This window comes from Rhinolophus sinicus, linkage group LG01 (assembly GCF_036562045.2).
Source record: "Rhinolophus sinicus isolate RSC01 linkage group LG01, ASM3656204v1, whole genome shotgun sequence".
NCBI lineage: Eukaryota > Metazoa > Chordata > Mammalia > Chiroptera > Rhinolophidae > Rhinolophus > Rhinolophus sinicus.
In genome coordinates, this window is record NC_133751.1 from 195980186 (window position 1) to 195993154 (window position 12969).

Below are 12969 nucleotides of genomic sequence, written 5' to 3' on the forward strand. Positions count from 1 at the left end.
TTAGACAACCTGAACTTTTGGCCAACAATTCATGGCTCTTGCATCACGACAATGCACCAGCTCACATGGCACTGTCTGTGAGGGAGTTTTTAGCCAGTAAACAAATAACTGTTTTGGAACACCCTCCCTAATCACCTGATCTGGCCCCCAATGACTTCTTTCTTTACCCAAACATAAAGGAAATATTGAAAGGAAGACATTTTGATGACATTCAGGACATCAAGGGTAATACAACAGCTCTGATGGACATTCCAGAAAAAGAGTTCCAAAATTGCTTTGAAGGGTGGACTAGGTGCTGGCATCAGTGCATAGCTTCCCAAGGGGAGTACTTCCAAGGTGACCATAGGGATATTCAGCAATGAGGTATGTAGCACTTTTCCTAGGATGAGTTCACGAACTTAATCGTCAGACCTCGTACGTGCAAGTACATAATTTATTTATATATTAATAATATTTTCATGGCACACTCCCACAGAATGGGAATTCAGAAATCAGACTAACATGCCAACAAACCTATTTTGGTAGTGAGTATTATTAATCAACATAAGAATTAACCACTGTAAGAATTCCAAATCTCAAGTTTCTTTAGCAAATACACATTCGAGTCATGTAAGTATTAATACCACAGTATGGTTTTGAATGCCTGGAACGCTACCTTTCATAATCCAAAATAATTTTGTCTTATCGTTTATCCCATTCACCTCGATGTGTTAACAAATAGTGACTTAGTCAAAGCTTAGCTTCCCTCTATCACTACTGCAGTCAGTAACCATCACAGAACTTCAGTTAACTGCAGACTGGAATACAAATGTAGAGGTAAGATTTTAACCAAAGAAAAGCGAATTGCATATTCATTTAGAAAGGTTGTTTAGTTTCATTGTTTAGTTTTGTTTTCAAATACTGACATCGTATTATATCACAACACAGTTCATCTAGCGAGATTAAGATATGTCCCAGAACAAACTATGTTTCTGGAATGTGACTGTACTATGTTTCTGGTGAATTCAGGACAACCTAGTAGAATGTAATTAACATACAAACAGCAACAATGTCAGCATGACATAAAATAAGCAGCAGGAAAAGTGATGGGAAGTTACACTGTAACCCTGGACTCCCTTCCTCCATACCTTGTGGAATAGCGGTGGGCTGGTAAGAGGTCTCCGACAGCTGGTATGTTGGCAAGGTCGGCATGGCAGTGGGAGGGAATCCCCCCGGAATGAGATGGTTGAAGGCCATCAGTTGATTGGCCCCAGCTTGCTTCCTCCATCTTGCACGGCGGTTGCTAAACCAGACCTATGGATTTAATTTAAAATTTGAGGATTTCACTGATGAAATAATAGTACATTCTTAATGAATTTTTCATGCTAAAACAGATTAAAGACCGCTTACTGACAGGGCAAATAGAAGCAAGAGCTCTCCACCCTCTGTGTTGTATTGTCAGGGGAGAAAGGAGAGTTAAATGTCAGGGGTCACTGAGGGGCTTCAAGGGCTTTCCATGGTCTTGCAGAGGCCCCCACAAATCCAGTGATGGCCTTGGGCAGGGATGGCTGAACAGGAGATGGACAAGAAGAACTTCCTACTGTCACCATCAGCACCCTCCCACTTTCATGTATTCTAGGGAGGATCCATGAGCCTCTGACCTCCACAGGACATTGTCCCAATTTGACCTTGCCTATTACACTAACCCTTGTAGTTTATATTCCTATCAGTCTGTCTCGGTATTTCTATTGTCATTATGGGCATAGCTCCTGGACAGTCATATAAACTGACCAAGAGGATAAATGGAGATGTTTTATGTCCCTTTCAAAATGTGAGGCATTGTACTGATGTTAGTGGAAACACAGGCCAAAGAGGTTAAGTATTTCATTCAAAAAATGAAAGCATTTCCTCTAAGGAGATCCCTTAAATAATTAATTCTTTCTTTCATCAACAGCTTTATGCAGCTAGGCTAATCTGTGCCAGACACTATGATAACCAGGTTCATTCAGGAAAATCGGATGTAATATAAGAAAATGCCTTCAAGGAACGTAACGCCCAAGTGTTTTGTGGGAGTAGCTAGAGAAAAATAGCAGTGACTGGAGCAAGCAATGTAACTGAACGTCTAAAATATTGAGAAATTGTGATGTAAGGTGTTGAATGGGCCTCATGATCTTGCCCAGCTCTGATACCTACAGAATTTAAATGCAGAACTTTGAATGATTTTTCCAGAGTGTATATGTGATGGTGCCCCCTAAATGAGAGAGATGTCTACCAGTTAAAGATATGCCAATTCCTATATCAAAAGTTCATTGAAAACTTTATATGGGGAAAAGCTCTGTGCTTGGGGTCAGAGGGATAAAGGGGTGAATAAGATGATAGAATAAGATAAGATTCCTGCACTTGAGCAGCTTATAGTCTCATCCTCCTAGAATTCACAGAGTCTTCAAAGAATTCAAAATAATTGCTCACTAGAGGTAGAAGCTCCATTCTAGAAATGCAGAGAATCAGGAAAAGTTTAGAGTGGAGACAGAGTTTCAACTCATTTTAACAGACATGATTTCAACAGAAAGTCACTCCACATGGAGGTGATACATGCAGGAGACCAGTATGTCTAAGAAAAGATAAGACTTAATTTCCTCCTAGAACGAAGTTAACAATTATACCACTTATTTGCAATTTTTTACGTCATGAAATTTTTAAAAAGAATGCAGGGTGGAATTTCTCCCTTCTGGAGCAAGAAAGTCCAACTTAGCAAATATTTTGCCAAGGCCTCTGGTTAAATGTTTGCTATTCCCTCAAGCATTTGTCTGCAAAAGAGTTTGGTCTTCTCTAAGCACGTTGCAAGATACTGGTAAGGAAAGCTGTTTCAACGTCTTCAAAATACTAACATTGAATACCCCTTAAGTCTCCAACAGGAAAAGAAGGTAAGTCAATATTTTCCTATGTTGATACATAATTGAATTAGCGTTTTACTTAACTTAATGACTTGCCACCTGGGATAATAGAAGCATGAATGGCACTCAGTTTGAGGTCCACATCAATTGTGTTTTCTCACCGCAAATCTGAGTGTCTGTTACTATGACTCCCAGAGGCATGGGGTAAGAAAACCGTTTTTAGAGATGTGCTTCGAACAAGCTGTGTTAGCCAGAGGAGGCTGAGGATGAAAAATTAGAGCCATACTCATGCCTGAGTGTACTGTGCTATCCTACACACTGTGGTCAGATACTATAAAACTTTGAGATTAACAAGGCCACCTGGCTCAGGTGAAATGGTCCCCTACCTCTATCTAAACCAACCTTCATGCAGCGCATCTCCAGCGTTCTGTGCTAAGCTGGGAGAAGAGTGGAATTTCCAAAAGTTCTCATGTGACTTCATTCATTCAGACATACTGTTTTCAATTGGACCAGTGAGCTCTTTTAAGAAGAGCTCAGGAGCTTGCACTTCTGGCGTTATCAGAACCATGTTGTCAATCTCTCTATGCCACATTCCTTCCGTAACCTTCAGATAAGTAAACCAAGTCTGATTTATCCAGTGGGTGGCTATGCCTGTTCACTCCAATAATCTCAATTTACCTTTCATTCAAGTTCATTCTAATTCCTCTATAACCCAATTATTGAATCAAAAATGTCTTTCTTCAAATAATAAATGAGAAGAAGCATCATAATTTTCTACAAATAGCTTCAAATGATTGAATCCAAAAGACTAGGGGTATAAGGTTTCTGGGGGTTTGTTTATAGTTTTCCAAAACAATACAAAAAATATTGAAGACATTGAGTAAATCCAGCAAGAGTTGGATTTTAAAGTTCTTATATTTATAGTACAATAAAACATGAAGAGAAATAGTTGGGAAGCAAATCTTTACTGAAAAACAAAACTTCAACAGGAAGTTCAAGAGTTTGCCACAGGAAGGAATTTAAATGTTGTTTAAATTTAGGCTACCTAAGTCCAGAGGGCCAGTCCTCTGGGAGAACCAGGGCTTACTAAAGATGGATCTGCCTGTCTCTGGACATTTAACCAAATTTTTTATCATCTTGCCACCGCTAACCTGCATCTCCTAGAACCAGTTGATCTGCCACAAGAAACATTAAAGAAAAAACAGACTGAAGTTGCAAATTGGGAAGTGGTCTTTTCCTTCTTTATTCTTTGAAACACATAAAAGACATATCCTCTATTTTTAATAGACATAAAAGATTGACCTTAAAATAACCTTCATTTAAATACCCAAACTAGCCAAGCACAGTGATCTTGGGATACTGTTACCACCCCATCTTTAACTGAAAGACATTCCCTCGAAGTTTTTACTTCATTTGATGAACTGCAGCCTGGTTCATTTTCATCTGCCCCATGGATCTCTCCTTACTTGTAAATCCCCCTACAGAGCTCTTCTTCAAAGCTATATTCATGCCTTTTGGAAATGATCTTTAGATCCATTTCTGGAGTCATACAATATCCAATGATCTTTATGAGAAAAAAATTTAAATTGACAGAAAGACCCCCATAACATCATAACTAGGGGGAAAAGATATAGAATCACAAAAGAAAAATAAGGGTTTAATAAATTTTTCTCTCCATGAGTAAAAGAAGTAACCAATTTGTTCAGACTCTCAACAATATAAGATGGGATAAACTTAGTACTTTAAAAGATACAGTAATACTTTTTATTAATATGGGTGCAAACGCAGACCATGCAAAAGTTGAATCGCAGCTCCCCATTCCCCCCTTTGTACCTCTATGACCTTGAACAATATCTGTGGAACTCTTGTTTTCTAATCTGCTTAATGGAAGAAATAAAATAAAAAAACTATTTCATAAGACTGTTGTGACAACTAAATGAGACAGTGTAATCAAAGCCCTTAAAAGAATCCCAAAGAGATATTAAGTGTTCAATAAATGTTAGCTATTACGTAAAAATGTCACATTGCCACCTCTGTCTGAGAAACTCAAGAATTAAAGGCTGCTTTGTTTTCTTAGCTCTATGGTCTACAGCCAAAGCCTTTTGTGCCCATGAGCAAACAGGAAAATGCCCAAATAACACCTCAAATAATTGAAAGCCAGTTTGGCTTGAATGGAGACTTAGGTCAAATTTGCTTCCAAGTTTCATGGATTAGTGCTAATTGTCCCACGGTGTAAGCCTAATTTTGTCCATCCATAAATTACTGGTTCACATTTTTGGTGTGGTCCTCAAAGGCAATCTAACCTACATTATTCCAGATGGGTTATTTCAAATGCAATTTGGAAAATAAGGAAAGAATGTAACACTTAATCCTTAGAAAGAGAATTCAAAACAAGATTATAAAATGCTTGATTAAACACTAGATTTGGTGATGTCTAATGCTACAAAGCCAAATACAGTACTTTCCAAGCAGGTAAATTCAGGACAAGCTGCTAGTTCCCCTGGACCTTCTCATTCACTCCAGCCCCTGTCTTTTCAGACCACACTCTCCCAGCTCCCCTATTATTGCTGCCATCCAGCTTTGACCACTGTATGGTGAGAGGCTGGGGACAGGATGAGCAAAGTTGATGAGGAGAAATGCCATGCTCCCTCCCACAAGTGTCAGAGGACCACAGACACACATGACAGCATACTGAACTGCATCCCTGTACATTCCAAGAGCCAAGTCCTGCAATGAATTGCAGGATGACCATATTTTTGCTTCTTTATGGAGTTTAGGCTCAAAGATTCCATACCTATCTCAGCTTCTGAACTTTGAAGATCTGTTAGATGGCTTTCAGTCACCATTGGGTTTCCTTGAGAACCCCAAATTACTGATGCCAGCAGGGTCCTGAGTGACAGATCATGCATCTTAGTAGTTTTTAATTGGGAGACATAACAAGGGGAGGTGGTATTTGACAATATGATAAAAGCCAGAGGCCCTCTCCACAGTTAACACTGTACACACATATACACACATACACACACACACACACACACACACACACACACACACACATACACACAATCTCATTTTGTGTATAAATCTCAATTCTCCTAAAGTCATCCATGATTATCCTGGTCATCCACAGACTCAGACTGACTGAGATCATCTCATCTAACCCACACAAATTTAAAAAAGCAAAACAAAACAAACAAACAAAAAAACAAAAAAACCCGAAGCACAGCAGGATTACAGCAATTATAGCAGAATTAAGTGACTTGCTCAACAAAATGCTTTTGGCAAGATGAGACCAAAACCCACACCTTCTGACTCCTAGTTAAATTTTCTTTCTACAAGCAGAAATTCTGTTTCTATGTCCTGTCTTCCATTATCTTGGCGATGAAAGAGAATGATACTTGCCTGCTTCGTGGAGTTCTTAGATAAAATAGTTACTAAAACTTTCTCCTATCACAAATATTTGCAAGGCATTCCCCACAAAACCTGAATGCTTGCCATTATTTACGAAATAACAGCTACCTAGGAAGTAAACTGGGCAAATTAGTCTTTGGTGTACAACAATTCTTAGATTGTGTACTTAGATTTGGCTATGATAAACATAACAGCTACTGTCCAAACAAATTTTTCTGAAATACTGACAAAAGCCTAATTTATTATAGCTTTAGTCTTATCTCTATTCTGAAGAGTTTTGAAATACGTTTCCTCAGGAAAAAAGGAAAAATGGAATGGAATGTGTTTGGGGTGTTGTTTTCTTTTCTTTCTTTCTTTTTTTTTTTTTTTTTTTTTTTATTTGGTGTTTGGTTTTCCCAGGTGCCCCAAATTAAACTAACTCACACTTTCTGGCTATCACTCAAACTGAGTTGACTTTGCTACTGCTTTCCCAGATCCTTCTAAAAACTAAAGGATTTTGTTCTGGCATTTTAATCAGTGATTAACTACTCCCTTCTTTTTCCTGCTGGGTTAAGTAAAAGATCCATATGCTGGGTGTTGTAGGGAATTTGTTAGGCTGTACATCACAGCCATAGTGCAGGACATGATGTGTCTCAAGGGAACTAATGAAGCCATAAGGAATGTAAAAAGTCACCGGGTTAAAGCCACATTAGGACAGCTGTTAGGTTAATGAGGGCCCTGCTTTGGAGACGAGGTCACTGTATAGAAAAATATGAACCACTCTTTATTGGTTTGATCCCATGTCCTCTGGAAGTTAATGGGCCATTCTCATTCTCCTTTGACATTCATTGAGCCAGATGCAAATGCCAGGCACTGTACAAGCTGCACGGGCTTCAGCTTTATCCCATCCCCCATCCTCGTCTTCACCAAGGCAAGAATGAGACAGAGCAACACTGAACACTCTTTTCAGTGTTCCATCACTCTCTTTGTTTGATTTCTTTAAAATTGGTGTTTATTTTTGGACTCTGAGTTCAGAACTGATAGTTGACCTATCTTAAGGACACACCCAGTAGGTGAACTTGGCCAGTCAAGGAGAATAGGGACCAAATCCTGGACTATAGTGGGTACGCAATAAAGGTTTGCTGAAAGAGTAAAGTGATGAATGAACTTTACTTCACATTGAAACTAGGTAATCATAGAACTGTAATAAAAGCAAAATAGATTTTATATATATATATATATATATATATATATATATATATATATATATACCAGTTGTAACATTGTTATATATATAATATAATATGTATGCTATATATTATTATGTAATAATATAATATTTATGTATATACATGATCATGATGTGTGGTTAGAGGTGGTCATTTCTGGGAAGGAACTCTGTATCCCAATGTAACAGGCAGAGGGATTGAATAGCACCAACAGTAAACATGTACGCTATAAACCTCCATGTATCTTGGACCCTCTCTTCAGTCCCCCCTCCACCCACCTCCAGCTTATACAATCAGTTGCTTACATTCCACTTCTGAATACCGTTCACTGCCATCCTTTCCATTCCCACTGCCACAGACCTATTTCATGCCTACAGCCTCCACTGCTATTGCACCAAGTGTGTGTGTCCTAGCCTGAAACCCAAGCCTTCCACAGACGTCCTCAGCCTTGACTTCCAACCATAGTCCTTCCTGCCACCCACCACTGCTTATCCACCAATCCTATTGAACTATTCACTGTTCCCTCAACATGAGTGAAAACGAAAGATCACCTATATGTAACTGATGTGCTTCCAACTCTCTGTGCTTTTGTTCCTCTTGTTCCCTCTTACTACTGTACTCCCCCCACCCACCCTGTCCAATGAATATCTATTTAGCCTCAAAAGTCCATCTCAAATCTGCCTTCTCCATGAGCTTCTCTTGTTTACTCCAACAAGATCTCACCCTTTCCTCTTCTCAATTCCCACTGCCCTTGGTCTCTTTCTTATGGTACTTATCACATCTGCTTTGTTTTTAAATTATTTGCATGATTACTTTATTACCCATATTAGCTTGTAGCTCCTTGAGAGACTTGTCTTAACTAATCTCAGCATTCCTTGACATCCTCAGCACTATGATGATCCTATGGAAAACAAGATTAAATAAGACAATCTCTCTGACTCAGCTTCGAAACCTGGAAGAGGTTGTTTCTGTAAAATTCTATGATCGGAGAGGAAAATGGCTGCCTATGAGAAGTGTTGATCACTCTAGAGACCGTATCACTCTAGAGACTATATCAATGGACCAGTCCACTGCCGAGTTCTCCTCACTTTGACTATGAAAGTCAAGTATCTGGGAATAACACAACATTGCCAGATAAGGTAACTTAACTTCTGGGGCAGCAAGAAGTTCCAGGCTACACTAAGACATTTGTAATCTTTCAAACAGTGTTTTACTACCTGGACGGGGAAGTTCATCATTTCTGATGAAAACATTATTGTATCACTCACTAGAAACATATTATACCAAAGGTGCCTCTTCCTGAGGGTTCAGAGTACAGGTAAATCTTGAACAACACAGGTGTAAACTGCGTGGGTCCACTTACACGCAGATTTCTGTTTTTTCAGTAAATACCTGTGTTCATTGATCTGCATCATTTTATATAAGGCACTTGAGCATCCTTGGAGTTTCGTGTCCGCCAGGGTTCCTGGAACCAATCCCCCACAGACACCGAGGGACAGCTAAGTTTTCCTGGAGTCAAAAGTTAGATACGGATTTTTGACTGGGCAGGGGTCGGTGCCACTAACCCGCATGTTGTTCTAGGGTCAATTGTACTTCTAAAAATTCTAAAAAAAAGATAATTCAAATGGTTCTGAAATATTATGGTTACTTGAAATGCTTCTGAACAATAAAACCCTTCCAGGAAAAGATTTTTACCTTATATACCTTTGCACAGCTTCATATTTGAAAGGACATGGAGGACAAGTATATGGAATCCAATTACCTCTATCATTTACGAGTGATTTAACTTTGGGTGGTTACTTAAATAGCCTGATAAATAAATTGGAGATGATAATAGTACATACTACCCAGGATTTCAATGAGAAGTAAATGGGTTAATTCAAGCAAGGCACTTAGAACAGTGCCTGACACGGAGGAACCACTCAGATTTGGTTTATCATGATTTGTGCGCCACCCCCAAAGTCTATATAGTGCCCCACACACAATTAGGATTCTTGAAATGAGGAGTGACTACCATGAATTGACACACATCTGTGTGATATATCTGATATAATCATATTCTCCTAGTAATAATAACCAGATTGTAAAATAAGAATGCACATTTTCATAAGTACCTCCCAAATACCAAGAACACAATGAAAGCAAATTCAATAGATCACATTTCAAAATCTATACATATAAAATACTTGTATCAAACAACATGAGAGAAATGAAGCCAAACGTATACATCGTTATCAACCAATTTAATTGGATTTACCAACCTATTAATAAAAAAAATGATTTTCTGACTGGTTAGCAAAGTAAAATACTGCTGTATACAATCTAAAACAAAAGAGATGGCAGGGGTGGGGGGGACGGGGGGTTGAACCAGGCAAATGCAAATAAAAAGAAATAAGAGGTCATCACGTTGTTATTATGACAAGGCAAAATATAAAGAAAAGGCCTTAGAGACAAAAGAACTTTATAATGCTTACAGGCTATAATTCATAGATGTGCCGTTCCTACTGTATCTACTTTCCTGGTTTGAAATAGGCTTTAAACGAGAAGACGCTTTATGTTTTCCTGCCTGGATCGAAGCAGGACGTGGGTGTAGACATCAGTACCTGTACTCGGGCCTCCGTGAGCTTCGCCCTCTGTGCCAGCTCCTCCCTGGTATAAATATCAGGGTAGTGGGTTCTCTCAAAAGCGCGTTCCAGTTCTTCCAGCTGTTCTGCTGTGAAGGTGGTTCGGCTCCTGCGCTGTTTCCTTTTTAGTGGCAAGTCTGGTTCAGAGTCGATGTCAGAGCCTTCATCCGACTGGGGAGCAGAGGCTAAGAGCACAGGAGAAAACGAGTGATAAAATGTGAATCAGAAGCAAGTGTGACCAAGCCATAATGATTCAGACCCAAGTCTAAGGGGCATTTCCAAGGTCTTCCACGGACACCACGCCCCTCTTGGAGGTATTATATTATTAAATGGTATTTATTCTCTTCCCCTACCCTATCTGCAAGCCCCTCAGGGAAAAATAATCACTCTCTGCATCTGTCATTCTAGGCCTCTTATGAGTTCTTAAAAAATAGGGACAGGTCTTATTCCATTTTTAAGACTCTCATCCTTAGCATTTAATAGGTCATTTAATGCATGGCTAATGAATGAGTCATATTTCATTTGGTTCTTCATCAACTTTCACCAATGTTTACACCAAAAAAATCTGTTAACAAAAGGGGCTTTTTAAATAAATATTCCAAAATTGACTTAGCATCTAAAAAAATCAATCATAGTGAACTGTTACAGGATTCCTATAAATTTATGGAGTCTAATGCTCCTAGAAGAAAAATCTAGTTTAAATTTAGTATCTCCTTACCAGATTCTGGGAAATGCTTTAAGGAGAGTTTGGATACCTCTAATGCAAATCTCAAGAACAGACTCAAGAAGAAGCAGGGGTAGTCTGGTAAATTGCCCCTAAAAGGAAGTTCCGAATCTGGGGTCTGCTGACTGCATGGGCAGCTGCCCAGGACCACTGCCTAATTGGAGGAATTCGGCTCGAAATGAAAATACAGGTCCCTATGTTCAAAAATTTCAAGATAGCAACAGAGCATAAAGCTGAGCACAGGACCCTCGGGAGTGTGGGGCCCTGGGCAACGACATAGGTCTCTCCATAGAACCAGACCTGCTGTGGCCCCTCCCCACCAAAGCTTGCATTCACTGGTATTAATATGCATTGGGGAGGGAGACCTTCCAATCTGTGTGTAGGTTCCTAGGAAAGGAGGAAGAGCTGGGAAATTAGATAGGAATTCGAGTTCACGATACAGTATGGTGTCTCTGAGTTGTGAGGACCTGTTTGCTTATAGAGGATTCTGCAGTTTGAGAGTGCACTAGACACAGGGCTCTGGGCAGAAGAGCAGCCCTCCCCCGGAGGCCCTGCACACGGGGGCGGTGGCTGAGGGCCATCAGAAAGCTATCAGGCCACAGGCTGTAAGTATAACCAGGAACCCGAGCAGCCTTGCTCCTCACCACATCCAAACGTGCTCTGAAAACTCCCCAAATAACTGGGATCCTCTGGGAAAGGGGCTGAAATGTGCTCTCAGCAGATGGGGAAGGAAAGCCAGAAAATTGTAGACTATTAACGTCAAAGTCAAGGTCACTCATTGTAACCTCAGACTGGTTGGACCTGGGGAAATGCAGGTGGCACTAGAAGCAATATGAGAATGCAATATGAGAATCTCCTGTGTTACTATTCTCTTACATCTTCAGTTCAAACTTAACTCTGCCCTACAGAAATCTAAACTTTCATTCTACGTCAGTATGAATTATAAGCTGCCCAAAGAGATGCCCATCCAAAATACCCATAAATATAATTTTAAGTTTTCTAATATTTTCATACTCTACATTTTATTCACATCCAAACACTGTGAAATTTAAAGACGACTTAATATATATGACAAATTTTAAAAAATATTTGTGCATAAAAGCAAAAGGGAACTATAATGTACAATGCATCAACTGTATGTTGGCCATCATACTTGGTTTTTCAATTATGTTATCTAATTTAACATAAAATAATGTAGTTTAATATAAATTAATTATTTTAGGACATTTTAGTATTCCTTTAGGATATTTTCATATTAACTTAAAAAAAGAAAATAGTCCTTAAGTATGGGAATATCATAAAGAAGTATTAACATGCTAAGAAATATGTTATGCATTGCATTATAAACTTCAAAAACTCCCAGTGCAACTTATATGTTTATATGTGTGATAAATGTGAGCCAAATTCAAAGAGCAAGAGTTTGTGCCTCATGGTAGGGCAGTGGTTCTCAAACTTTCGGAGTGTCAGAATCACCTGGAAAACTTGTTAAAACACTGTCCATGCTTCCACAGTCTCTGATGTGTAGGTCTAGGGTATACTCTGAGACTTTGCATTTCTAACACAGTCCCAGGTGATTGATGACAATGTTACCGATCCTGGACAACATTTTGAGAACCACCTCTCTAGACTATTCCAGATTCACTACTGTTTACCCTCTCAGAATTCCCATGTATAGAAAATATTTCCTGCCACAATTTATCCAAAAAAAAAATTGCTTTCACTTCTATCTTTTTAAATCAAAAATAATACACACCACAAGAAACAACCTACTTATTTCCCTAAGAGGACAATAAATTTCCTTCCATGTTTTCCTTCCATGCTTTGGTTCTCTGTTGGGTTTTGGGTTTTCTTTCTAATGTGAAATCAGGCAAAAAACTCAACAGCATTGAAGGACTGACCAAAAGCTTCCTCTGCCTGTGAGAACCTTATATCGGTGGTTGCGCTTTCTCTTACTATGATCCCATTAGGATAATAGTATATGGAAATTTTCATGATGCCTTTGGGAGTCTCCGAGGTTATTAAATCCTCCCAAGTAAATATGATGTGCCATGCGCTGTCAGGTCAATTAATCAAAATCGTCTCTGGTTTCTGAAGAAAAAGGGCTGCGCAGAGTTACAAGTAACCAGCAA

The 12969-nt window shown here is 39.1% G+C and overlaps 1 protein-coding gene across 3 annotated transcripts in view; it reads right to left on the reverse strand.

The window, feature by feature from the left end:
- PAX3 (paired box 3) overlaps positions 1-12969 on the reverse strand; it is a 92071-nt gene that overhangs the window by 20432 nt on the left and 58670 nt on the right. For all 3 annotated transcript variants that reach the window (XM_074313966.1, XM_074313974.1, XM_074313961.1), the window contains exons 5-6: positions 10096-10301; positions 1128-1293 (exon numbers count right to left, since the gene is read on the reverse strand). In XM_074313966.1, coding sequence (XP_074170067.1) covers positions 1128-1293; positions 10096-10301 — 372 coding nt within the window. The remainder of the gene's footprint in view (positions 1-1127; positions 1294-10095; positions 10302-12969) is intronic.